The following is a 13,165-nucleotide window of genomic DNA, read 5'->3' as shown; positions in this document are numbered from 1 at the left end:
AACAAATAGGGAAGGGGCTTCGCTTCCTGGATGAGGAACAAAGTCCCAAAGAACAAAACTGGCAAACTGCACATCTAAATTCCACCTAAAAAAATACTAATGCTACTTCTAATCTAAATGCAACTTTTTTTCTTTTTTTTTAAATCCATGTTGGAATTGCTGTCAAAGGTTAACATTCTGATACAGTCAAACTCAGCTTGTTTGAAAGCACAGAAATACAGCAAGATGGAGTCGAGGCATGCAGATGTCAGGCTGCACAGACTCTGCTAGTCTTGGTTCCCCTTCTCCATGTTCAGCTGGAATTTAATCACATCTGTAGTTTCTCTGAATTCAAGTGAATGCCTGGTATATGCAGAGGTAAAACCTGAGGAACTACAGAAGCTGATAGCAAATGACTACATAGCCATAAACCTAAGAGATAATGCTTGCTTGTGTACTGAGCTCCATTCAGATTTCAAATGGCTGAGTGCAACATTCTGAAAAACAGGATCCCAGGATCATCCGAGCTCTCTCCTACTCTAATTCGTGACCTTGCAAATGAGGTCAAACCAGTTTGCCCATGGCTTGACCAGTCATGTCTTGAAAAGTTCCAAAAACAGGGCATAAGCTCTGCAAATAGCCCGCTCCTCTGCTGGAATGTCTTCAAAGCGCGAAAGTTTGTCCTTGTATTCAGATTGAGGGCCTCTTGTTTGAAATTAGCCCTATTTTCTCTTGTCCTCCCAGCACGCATCACTGTAAAGAGCCTTGCTAAATCTCCTCAGAAGCCTCACTATAGATAGGGAACTGCCATGAGCACCCCTCGAAGGATGAGCAGTCCCTGTTCCTTCACCTTTCCTGCCAGGATAAGTGCTCCAGCCCCAACCATCCTGGTAGTTCTCCACTGAGCTTACTCCGCTTTGTCAGTGCTCTTCCCCTTCTCCATGCTGCACAGCCCCGTCTCTCAGCCTGTCCTCGCAGGGGAGCTGTTCCATTCTGTGGACCGTTTCTGCTGCCCTCCTTTGGACACGCTCCAACAGCCCCATGTCTCTCCTGCTCTGAGGACTCCCCGTGCAGTGCTCCCGATGAGCTCTCACCAACGCAGAGCAGATGGGCTCTCCTCCCTCGCCCTGCTGGCCACACTTCTTGCAATGCAGCCCAAGGTACGGTTGGCTTTCTGGGTTGACGAGGCACGCTGCTGGCTCATGTGCGGCTGCCATCCACCAGTAACCCGAGGACTTTTTTGGCAGGGCTGAGCTCCATCCTTACATCCCCTGGCCAATATCGGTAGCGGGGATTGTCATTCCCAGTTCCAACAACACCTCTTTCTTGGATATTTTTCACCTCACGAGCTACTCCGGAGCCCGCTCGAACCCGCTGTTTAACAGCAATATAAAAAAGAAACTTTCCAGATGCAGGGAAGGAGAGCAACGCGCGGATAAACCCTGCCGCGCGGCTCATCCAGTTTCCCGGCAGGTCCCGTTGCAGGGCTGCCTGGCGGCCGGCAGGGGGCAGCACAGCTCCTCTCCGCGAGGCCCCGCGAGGCGCCGCCTCCGCCCTCCACCCTCCGCCCCCCCCCCCCCCCGCAGCCGCCGCCGCCGCTCCGGGCGGAAGCGAGCCGAGCGGCGGCTGTTGCCGCGGCCGCTGCCGTGCCTTCAGGAGCGGGCATGGCGGACGGGGCTCGCTCGCTGCTTGGCGGCAGCCCGGCCCCTAGCCCGGTGCTGGGCGGGCGGGGCCGCGTCTCGTCTTCGTCGTCGTCCTCCTCGTCGTCCGCCATCCCGCCGGGTCACAGCTTCCGCAGGGTGACCCTCACCAAGCCCACCTTCTGCCACTACTGCACCGATTTCATCTGGGGGCTGGCCGGTTACCAGTGCGAGGGTAAGTGCGGGCGGGGCGGCCCTTCAAGAGGTCGGTTGGACGCGGAGGGGCATCGGCTGCGAGCCGCCGGCGGTGCCACGCGTGCCGGCACGGGGTGAGCGGGGCTCCGCGCCGCCGCTCCGCGTCCATCGCCACCCACCCGTTGTCCTTGCCCCCCCCTCTCCCCCCCCCCCCCCCGTGTGTGTGTGTTTGTGCCTTAAAAATCCCCCGAATTCTTCTCGCTCTGGCTGCGATTTGGGGTGTTTTCCTAGTTGGGAAAGCGCACCCAGCCGCTGGAAGCACCCCCGGCTCCGCGCAGGGCCGCCCGCAATCAAGCGCTGCTTCCCGATGCTCTCCGATGCTTCCCTTCTCTCTCGCGGGGCTCTGAGCGCTGCCCCGGACGGCCAAGCCTGCACCTGACCTCGCTCTGCCTCTCTGCCGGCCGTGCCGATCAGCCCTCCCTTCTTTCCTTTCGCTATTTTCAGACTTCTGCGTCTGCTTCTGTGCTTTTCTGATAACGATTCCAACAACATGACAAACCTCGCAGCATCCCGATGGGTTGTTTGCTCACGCTGGCTGCGTTTTACAGCCGTGCGCCCGCCTTGGTGGCAGCTCGTGAGCTGTGAGCCGGTTACTGATGCGTTTTCCTGGGTGATATTAAAGAGAACTTGTTTACAGTGTTTATCTCCTTGCCGCATTTGCAGCGGCTGGTGGAATTTGATCACAGTTCTTGGGAAAGTAATAAAAGGGTGACCTCTAGGAGTGCCACGTTGGTTAAAAAAATAACCCACCCTGCTTTTATGGAAGGAACTGCTTTCAGCAGCTTGAACAAAGTGGTGGGTTATAGCTATCTGCTCTTTCTTCTCTGCGGAGGAACAGGGCTTACAGGTGTAATTGCAGCTGAGCTGATCTCTGCTTTATTTGGACTCCTTTTTGGAACTGTGTGAATGGCCGTTCTGCAGGTAAGCTGGCTGCAGCTTCCGGATCCTACACCTCCAAGTGCTCAGCCTGATGGGCTTCTACGTGATGCCCGTTATGTGGAATCACCCCCTTCTTTCACTGCTCATCACTGCTGCGGCTCTTCCCTGCTGGAGTGTCCTGGCCTTGGGCACGCTCCCATCACTCAACAACAACCAAAGCATCGGTGTGCTCTTGATGCTGCCTCAGAGCTGAAACCGAGACAGTGAATTACCTGGTCTGGGGAGTTTTTCAGTAAGCCTGCCAATTACTGAGCACTGACTGGCATGTGCTGACGTGGGTTATGTGGCTATTTAGCAACGTGCAGGAAAGTGTAATGAATTCTTAACGTGTTCACAGCTGTGCAGGCCACAATGGGTGGTTCTCTCCTTTTTTTTTTTATTGCACTGCCTGAAAAATACATACGAGAGATGCTCTGATACGTTTCATATGTTACAGAATCACTAAGGTTGGAGAAGACCTTTAAGATCATGAAGTCCAAGAGTTAGCTCATCAGAATCACAGATCGTAGGGTTGAAAAGGACCACAGTTGGCCTGGGTTGAAAAGGACCACAGTGATCATCTGGTTTCAATCCCCTGTCATGTGCAGGGTTGCCAACCAGCAGACCAGGCTGCCCAGAGCCACATCTCAGTTTAAAACCAGTCCCACTTGTCCTGTAAACAGCTATTCCCTCTCCTGTTTTTACACTCCCTTCAAACGTTGGAAGGACTAGCACTGTGCCCACTCACAGATTGATAAGAGTCACTAAAGTTGCAGAAGACCTCTAACACCATCAAGTCCAACCACGAAACCATTACCACCATGCCCACTAAGCCACTTCTGTGGCTGCCCTGGAGCATCCTGCACCTAATGCCTCTGTTTTAGAGGAAAGCTCATTTCTGCAGTGAGGAGCCTGTTGGGCTATTGCCAGAGCTATACATGTGAAAGGAGGCAATCCTGCAGAGAACTGCAGCCCTTTTGCTAGGACAGCGCAAGCATTTCTTTAGATGGTGTTTCAGTTTGAAGATTCTCACATGGACCATGCCCATTTGGGTCTGAAAATGTCACTGTATTATGCTTTTATGCACAGATTTATTGTAGTCTCAGTCAACTGGAGTTTTTAAATTTTTTTCTCCAGATTTGTTTTCCATAAGCCCTTTCTAAATGACTCTTTATTTTTCTTGCCACTTTACTCTCTGTAGCTGTCACTTCCTTTGATAAATGTGCGTATGTGAAAGAATAAGTGATGTAACGTGATAAGTGGATTGTAATGTGAACAATGACTCTCTTATATTGCTCTCTCTTATACTGCTTTTGCTTTCCAGAGCCTGGTTATTTCACTTTTGAGTAGGTTTTAAATTTCCTCGGGCTCAGCAAGGAAGAACAGTGTGCCTGGGTTTCTACGCATGTGTGTGTGCACCCTGTAAGTTCCATGCATACGTGTGTTCAGTGCATAAATCATAGAATCATAGAATCACTCAGGTTGGAAAAGACCTTAAAGATCATCGAGTCCAACCACAACCCAACCATGCTACCTAAACTCTGACAGCCCTCTGCTAAATCCTGTCCCTGAGCACCACATGCAAACGGTTTTTAAACACACCCAGGGATGGTGACTCAACCACCTCCCTGGGCAGCCCATTGCAGTGCTCAACAACCCTTGCTGTAAAGAAGTGTTTCCTGATATCCAACCTAAACTTACCCTGGTGCAACTTGAGGCCATTTCCCGTCGTCCTGTCAGCTGTCAGCAGTGAGCAGAGACCAGCCCTGCTCTGCTGTGAGCACCTTTCAGATATTGGCAGGGAGCAATCAGGTCTCCCGTCAGCCTCCTCTTCCCCAGACCAAACATCCCCAGTTCCTTCAGTCTCTCCTCGTAGGGCTCATTCTCCAAGCCCTTCACAGCCTTGTTGCCCTTCTTTGGACCTGCTGCAGCACCTCAGTGTCCTTTCCGTACTGAGGTGCCCAAAACTGAACCCAGCACTCGAGGTGAAGCCACACCAATGTCAAGTACAGGGCAGGATGAGTTCCCCAGTCCTGCTCACAGCTCCATTCCTGATCCAAGGCAGGATGCCATTGGCCTTCTTGGCCACCTGGTCTCACTGCTGGCTCATATGCGGCCCATCAGCACACCAAGCTCCCTTTCCATCAGGCAGCTTTCCAGCCACTCCTCCCCAAGCCTGTAATGTTGATTGTTGTGACCAAAAAGCAGGACCCGACACTTGGCCCTATTGAAATCAGTTTGCCTTGGCCCATCAGTCCAGTCCATCCAGGTCCCTCTGTAGTGCCTTTCTCCCCTCACACAGATCAGTTTTCCCTCCCAAACTGTTATCATCTACAAACTTACTGAGGGTGCACCCAGTCCCCTCATCAAGATCGTTAATAAAGATGTTAAATACAGGCAGCCCCAGTACTGAGCCCTGGGGAACACCGCTCGTGACCAGCAGCCAGCCGGATTCAGCTCCATTGGCCACAACTCTTTGGGCCCAGCCATCCAGCCAGCAGAGCATACGGCCATCCAAACTGTGGGCAGCCAGCTTCCCCACGAGGATGCTGAGGGGGACGTGTCAAGGGCTTTACTGAAGCCCAGATAGAGCACATCGACAGCCTTAGCTTCATCCACTAAGCGGGCCTCCTTGTCATAGAACAAAATCAGGGCTGTCAAGCAGGATCTACCATTCATAAACCTGTGCTGAGCCCCTGGCTGACCTTTAATTGGTCCTTGATGACTCCTGAGATTATCTGTTCCATAACCTTCCCTGGCACTGAGGTGATGCTGATAGGTGTGTACTTACCAGGATCATTTTTCTGGCCCTTTTTGAAGATGGGCGTCACGTTTGCCAGTCTCCAGTCCCCTGGGACATCCCCAGTTAGCCAGGACTGCTGAAGAATGATGGAGAGTGGCTTGGCAACCACATCCACCAACTCCCTCAGTGCTCTGGGGTGCAATCCATCCGGCCCCATGGACTTGTGAGCATCCAGTTTTTGGAGCAGGTCCAAAGCCATCTCATCGTGGATAATGCATGGCCTATTCTGTTCTTCATCCCTATCTACCAGTGCAAGGGACTGTGTACCCAGGGAGTAACAAGTGTGACCATTAAAGACTAAGGCAAAGAAGGCATTGAGTACCTCAGTCTTATCCCGATCTTTGGTCACCAAGTTGCCCTCAGCATCCAACAAGGATGAAGATTCTCCCTAGCCTTCCTCTTACTGTTGATGTATTTATAGAAATATTCTGTTTTCCTTTACTTTAGTGTCCAAGTTCAGTTCTAGCTGGGCTTTGGCTTTTCTAATTTTCTCCCTGCATAGCTTCACTGCATACCTGTAATCATCGTAAGTAGCTTGCCCACTATTCCAGAGACCACAAACTTTCCTTTTGTTCTTGAGTTCCAGCCAGATGTCTCTGTTCAGCCAGTCCAGCCTCGTCCATTGGCTCAGATTCCGTGATTTGAGGATGTTCAGCTCCTACACCTTTAAAATAACTTCCTTAAAGTATTCCCAGCCTTTCGGGGCTCCCACACCCTTTGAAACCACTTCACAAGGGACCCTCTCAGCCACGATCCTAGAGAGGTTAAAGACTGCCTTCCAGAAGTCCAAGCTGGCAGTTCTGCTGACTCCCCTCCATGGTTCAACAAGGATCAAGCCACCCAGCATCTCGTGATCACTGTGCCCCAAACTTTACATGCCCCATAAGACTTTGTCTGTTAACAAACAGCCGGTCCAGGATTGTGCTTCCTGGTGACTCCGTCACCAGCTGTGTGAGGAAGTTATCACCCACACACTTTAGGAACCTCCAGGACTGTTCCCTATCTGCTGTACTATAATTCCAGCAGATGTCTGGGTAGTTGAAGTCCCCCACAAGAACAAGGTTTATCATAAGTAAAGTTTGGAACAAAGAGCTGTGCTCTTGCAAGCAGTGCCTAGTGGAACAAATGTCACACATTTGAGAAGAGTTGCTGAGACTCTTTTGAGGAAAAATTAGGTTTGGAGCTTTGGAATGGTTTTCATCCACCTGTAAATAACTTCATAGTGGTTTTTCTTCCACTATAGAAAAGCTTTTTTAAAAATGTATGTAGGTAGAATTGTGAATGTGTACATTTTGGACACTACAAATACTTCCAGTGCTAGGAATCTCTCTAATGTGAAACTACTTTGTTTTACTTTGCCTAAAGGTAACATGGAAGGGGTTTAAGTTGGTTGGCAAGTGAAATGTGAGAATAACTTCAAAATGGATAAATAATTCTGTGCTCATCAGAGCATGTAAGGGAGATTACTGCCAGGGTCTTTTGTGTACATTTTGTGCCTATTTCTACTGGGAAAATGTCGGTTGATGAGACAAGGTTGCTTTTCTGGATGTAAAGGCATGAAGTCAGATATTATTTCAGGAAGAGGCATCCTTGATTTCTGTTTGTTCGGGTCTTCTTTTGTGTTTTGTGTTCTAAGCAGAATGTCCATGCTTACTCCAAGGAGCAGAAATCCCTGTTTCTCCTATGCTGTTCCTGATGTTGGGTGATAACACTTCAGCTTCAGCAGAATAAAATGGGAGTGGTGAATTGAGATTATGGCATAAAAACTCACTTAAAACCAGTAAAGGACTCTTGCAGGCAAAGCTGCTGTCCTTTGGGTATGCTGTGTCCCAGCTGTGGCCAAACCAGGCTGTGTTTTACTGCTGTTGGAGGACGTGAGAGTGTTCAGACTGCAACTCCTCGTCCTGCTGAAGATGCACACTCTGGATGTCTTTTGAATGCAGTCTCCTGCACTTAAAGGCTGCTGCAAGTAATTGCAGTCAGAGAGGCTTGGGTGTGTAAGGACTGCGATCCTGGTTCAGCCTGAGGCTGGGAGTTCCATCTGCAGGGAATTTCCTTCCTTGGGTACATGGAAGGAGTAGCGTGGCAAAGAAGAGGTCCCCTTGAGCTCTCATCCCTTCTGGTTAGTTCTGTTGTCCTAATGGGAAGCTGGAACATCCTCGGTACTGCTGGTTTAGTTCAGCTCCATTTTGAGGGAAGTGAAAAGATGAGATTTCCCAGAAAGTCGTAATGCTTGCAGTTCAAGAGGAGAACAAATTATTCTGTCCTTCGATGTGCTTGGATTACTTTTGGAGCTTCTTAAAATAAAAATAAAAGCTGCATGGAGGTAAAACCACAGTAAAATCAGTCTGAATTTTCAGAGCTTGCTTTCTTATTCTGCAGTGTATTCCTTTGTCAGTGGCAAGGCCTTTCAGAGCAACAGTAGATGTGTTTGATGCAGAGTTTGTTGCTGAGATTGGCTGAGTGGATGCGTCTCTGCTGTGTTTAAAACTTCATTTGAGTCACGTAAGGCTGAATCCATCTGAGGAACAAACACAAATCATGTCCAAACAGATAAAGACTTAGTTCTGCTCTTGTCAAGGTAAGACAGGTGTTGGGGAAAAGGGTTTGCGACAGTGACCAGCATGCTGAAAAGTGCAAATTATTTACTGTCTGGATTTGAGACTCAGTAGAATTTGTGCTTTTCCACCACGTTCCCTGACTGTGATTCACAGAAAAACCTCAAAGTCCCCATCTGGTGCAAAGGAGCGCATAGGGATCTCTCTGAGGATATGCAGTTTGTGTACTTGGAAGCCGTGTTTTGTGTTGAGTCCCATGTCTGAGTCCAAAAGCTAAATTAGGGAGGAAATAATTGGCTGCAGAAGGTGTCAAAGCCAGTGATGCAATACTAGGCTTTGCACAGCACTTTCGTATCTCATCTCTGTTAGTGCCTTGGTCTGGCTTGGTGATAAGGCAGCCGAAGGTGCTCAGCAATCCATCATGCTGTGAAGCAGATGAGGGCTGCAGCTTGCTCTCCACAGGCTTCCTTTCCAGACCTCTTTCCTGTTCAGGTGCTCCTTGATCATCTTCTAGGCTTACACCCTCTGGTTCCTTTATGCTTGCAAGAAAATTTTTCAGCCTTCCTCTGCTGAGTTCCCAAGTTCTGAGTGAAGGCTATGAAAAGCCCTTCGTTCTTGCAGGTATGTAGGAGGTGAATGCTTGGCTGGTTTTTGTTGTGCTCTTTTTTTTTTTTTAATTCGTGATGAACAGAACACACTGAACTCTGAGGTTTTCTCTGCAAAGCCTTTCGCAAGCACTGCACCTGGGTGCTTTAACAGCATGAAAAAAAAAAAAAAAAGGAAAGCCACTTGGATAGGCTGAAGCAGAAGCAGGGTCAGTGCTTCCTGACTACAAAAGCACCCTCTGCTCCTGCTCTGTGTGATGCTTATCAGCTGTGTACTGCATCCAAGGTCAGGTCTGGATTGTTTGCATTCTGCTAACAGCCTCCCTCTCACTGCAGATGTGCATTCTCTGTTCTGGGATGTAGGAGTTTGTATTGGAGTGCAGCACTTCTCCCCCAGTGACACAGGTCTCTCTGTGCTCCTTTGGGTTTAGTCATCCACTTGTTCTTTCAGCAGTGCTTTTACCTTTATTACAATGTTTCCCAAAATAAGCTGTGGTAGCATTGGGCATAGTGTCCCAGGGTTTCCTTTGTGAGACAGCCTCATGAAGCAACCATTTGCGTTGGCAGTTGCCTTATTGCAAGGCATTTGCTGTCAGCAGTAGGCTTCTGCTACCTGACGACAGATGCTGCCCTAAAGCTCTCCTTCCCATAGAAGAAGACATGCAAACGCTTTAGTTTTCATTCTCCTCTCCTTGATTTGTAATCAGTGTTTCTGGTGTAGCTTTTTTCCCTCCAACACTGTTCTTGCTTGTTCTGAATTCCAGGCCAAGGACAAGGAGTTCACCTGCATTATTTTCAGTGGACAGGCTTGTGTCATATCTGTTTCCTCCTCTTCGATTACATACACTTTATAACTCATCCACAATGTTGTTTTTATGCTTACCATCCCATCAGAAACCTCTCTCTTATTTTGTAGCTCTTTGCTCGGATGACAGCTTTTTTCCTGGCTTGGCTCTGGCTCACGTTGAACCCGATGACCTTTCTTTTCCTTATGCTACTCGTCTCCCAATGCTGTTTCTGATGCTGCATTTTATTCCTTCACTTTGTCATCCCTCTGGACCACTTGTTGCCCAGGGGCTCTGTCCTGCACTGCCTCAAAGTCCCTGTTTGCTTATGGAAATCCCTTTGGAGAAACTGCATTTGCAACTCCTGTTAAAACCAGATGCATAAGTTACCATAACGTATTTACTTCAACTTAGCAGCAGTGAGTAAGCAGGATGTACATCTAGCATATAGATCTTCCTGAATGATAAAATAATGTTTTTTGATCACCTCTCCTTTATTTTTTTCCTCCAGACTTTCTGCTTAATGGCACCTTCCAGTTGCTGTAAAGAAGCACACGCAAGCAAAGAGCAGAACCTAATCTTTGCCTATCACAACATGATAAGGAACTCACTGGAAGCCCGCTTCTTTTTGTTAAATAGCCCCAAGTATTCTTCCCTTAAAACTGTACTTCAGCCCACTTGTGGAAGTCCCACTGAGTTACTCACTGCAGCAGTCAGCCTCCAATTTCATTTCCTGTTTTAAGTAATTTTATTGTCTTGAATCCCAAAGAATGTGGGTGCCTGTTTGCATGTGTGCACTCATACATATATATTCACATATGTATATTCACCTGTATATACGTGTTTATATGAATGCACGCTTAAAAGAACTTGTGTTTATATTTTTGTATATGTTTTTATTCCTTCTTCCATGTTTGAGGCTGAGGGATCTGCTTGGAGGCAGGGTTAGGATTATAAACATGGTGTGCTGGTGTGGTTTGCCTGCTTGGCTTCTTGTTGAATGATATACAGGTCATGCCTCTTGCTATACAAAAATAATATCATTTGAGATTTTAAAGCCACTGAAAATGAGGAAAAAGGTATGACTGCAGCAGACCATAATTTAATCCCTGCAGGTTTTACATACAGAAGAATGCTGGAGGCATTCTGAATACTTTGCTAAACAGCTTTGCTTGGGAGAAGCTGGATGATTTGAGCTTCTGGAGTTACACTAGGAGCAGTGTGTTCTTCCGTGGGATGGTTCTAGATTACACTGATAAGGAGATAGGACTTCCACTTTAAGTGCAGCAACTGATAGCAAAATAATCTCTTTTCCTCACTGCGTTTTTACCTTGGCAGAATGTTTATTTCATGATGTAATTCGGGAAATGAGCGTTCCCTTTTCACAGTGCGTTCTCTGTAGTGCCTGGAGATAAGAACTGGTACATCATGGTAAAGGCTGACTGTAGTTGTACCCTATTGACCGGTTCCTTTATGGTTTTTAAGGGGAATGCTGCCCTGTGCTGAAGTCATTGCATGGTTGGAAGCTTCAAAAGAAGGCAGAAGAATACAAGGAAATTGCTAAGATTCCTCTGAGTATGAAGAGGGCATGAGGGAAGGATCTGAAGGATGGAGCTGAAAATACTACTCCTGTCTGCACCCATAGGGGATCTCTCAGGTTAAAAAAGAGTGCCTTTTCTCAGTGAAAGATTTTCTTTGGAGCTTCCTGAAGGTGCCACAGTAAGTCTAAGTCACCACAAATACCAGTTTGCAGGGGAAACTGGTTAGGGCAGGAAGTCTTGCGCTGTTATCTGCTACAAAAAATAGCCTTCGGTGCGAAACAAAGGTGCGTGTAGAGCAGTGTGCCCTAGGAAACACAGCTTTCTCAGGTTTACCTCTTCTTGAAACAGTATCAATATGGAGGATTGGAAATGGGGATTTCAGTCACCGTGGATGTTCACAAATATTTAGGGAATTTAAAAATAAATCACAGTGCTCTTGCAAGTTAATGCAGAAGTTTTTGATGGCCACAGAGGCCCATTGCATGGACTGACGACGTGGTGCTGTGCTGGGCCAGTTGTGCCGGGTTGTATGCACACGAGTTGGGTGCAGCACGTCTGATTTGCAGCTGGAGAGCTGCCACGGTGCCAATGACAGCCCTTTGGAAAAATAATTGCAACAGTTTAATGAAAAATGACTTCAGCAGCCCCCCTAGACGAGCTTGGGATTACAGCATGAGGAACATGCCGGATCGTGCGCTTGATGTCTGGATGGCAGGGAGACTGAATTGTGCAAAAAATAGGTCCTGTTTCTGTGCTGTTGACTGACGTAGCTGCAGTTTCTCTTTTTGGTGGTGATGAAAATAAATTAACCCATGCCTCTTTTTCCCAGTGGCAGCTGAACCACTCGGACCTCCCCAGCCTAATCCTTGGCTAGAGCAGGCTAGAAAGTAGGAGGTAAAGTACTGTAATGTTAAAAATGCCCTTCAGAACATTGTCAGAACAGAACAGTGAGGTGTACTGGTGTCTGTGCTAGTTGGGACCTGCCTTATTCTAATCCTTTTAACTTCTCCTTGTTCCAGAATAATTCCTCTTTCAGTGAGTGCCTTCAGATTTCTTGAAAGTGCTGTGCTTTTCATCCAAGCACCGTTGTTCAGGAGGAGCAAGAAGATTATTTAAAAAGTAAATCCTCCTCCTCTTCCTTCCCTTGGTCTTGAAAGATAACAGCAGTACTTATTCTTTGCTTTTTCAGTTATACTTGTTCGATAATTTTGCTTTTTTTTTTTAATACACCGCATACTTTATTTTTTTTTAATACATTAAGCATTGTGGGTAGCAGCAAAAATCTTTCGATATATTTTGGTAATATATGTGTAGAAATTAATCACTGATCATGTTACATAATAAAGTAAGAGCTGGTGCCAAAGTGTGCTCAAGAGCACGTCCTGCAAGGTCTGATTCAGTGAGAAGTGAACACAACAAGGCAGAAACAACAACAACAAAAACAGAATAAACAGAATCTTGAGATTACTTGGCCGCTCTTTGAGAATGATTTTAATTTCCAAGGGGTAGATTTCTGGTATTTTTTCTCTTTGTGAACTGAGCCGTGGCACTCTGAAAGCTATGATGCGCTTCTGCGTGGTGTATGTGACATTTTGACACGGCAGCTTTCTGTTTGCCACTTAGACGGCAACGTTCTGTGCCTTCCACGAATTACATATGAACTTACGCGTGTGAAGGAGACTGTTCCTTAAATTCGAGGTAAGCGTAGTCCCAGGGCTCATCAGTGATTCAAGAAGAAATGAAATGCACACTCTCTTTCTTAACAGGAATCCTTTTAAAATACCTGAGATTTATAATAACGTTAGGGATGGCAGTTCAAAAAACGTGGCATTGGGTTTGGGAGTTTTTCTATAAATTGTGCCTTGTGAATGTTTTATTTTCCCTCTCTGGTCTGGCCTTACACGAATGAATCTATTTTCTAGCCCTTATCAATAAACACATTAAAGAAAGTATTGAGTGTATTTACCCAGCTGGCACTGGAACCTGTTTCTTTGCATATATACATAAAAATTGTTTCTAGCTCCATTTTTTTGCTTGTATCTCATAGTTCTGTACACTTCTGTCTGTGATGCACTTTGGAA

At 47.2% G+C, this 13,165-nt stretch overlaps 1 protein-coding gene across 1 annotated transcript in view; it reads left to right on the top strand.

The window, feature by feature from the left end:
* Nucleotides 1–1,643: 1,643 nt before the first annotated feature.
* DGKQ (diacylglycerol kinase theta) overlaps nt 1,644–13,165 on the top strand; it is a gene marked incomplete at both ends in the record, with an annotated part of 78,280 nt that continues 66,758 nt past the window's right edge. The window contains one exon of the mRNA XM_079548205.1: nt 1,644–1,854. Within this exon, the coding sequence (XP_079404331.1) occupies nt 1,644–1,854 (211 nt within the window). The remainder of the gene's footprint in view (nt 1,855–13,165) is intronic.

This window comes from Tetrao urogallus (genome assembly GCF_951394365.1).
Source record: "Tetrao urogallus genome assembly, chromosome: Z".
NCBI lineage: Eukaryota > Metazoa > Chordata > Aves > Galliformes > Phasianidae > Tetrao > Tetrao urogallus.
The sequence above is the reverse complement of the archived record's forward strand: the minus strand, read 5'-3'. Positions and strand labels throughout refer to the sequence as shown.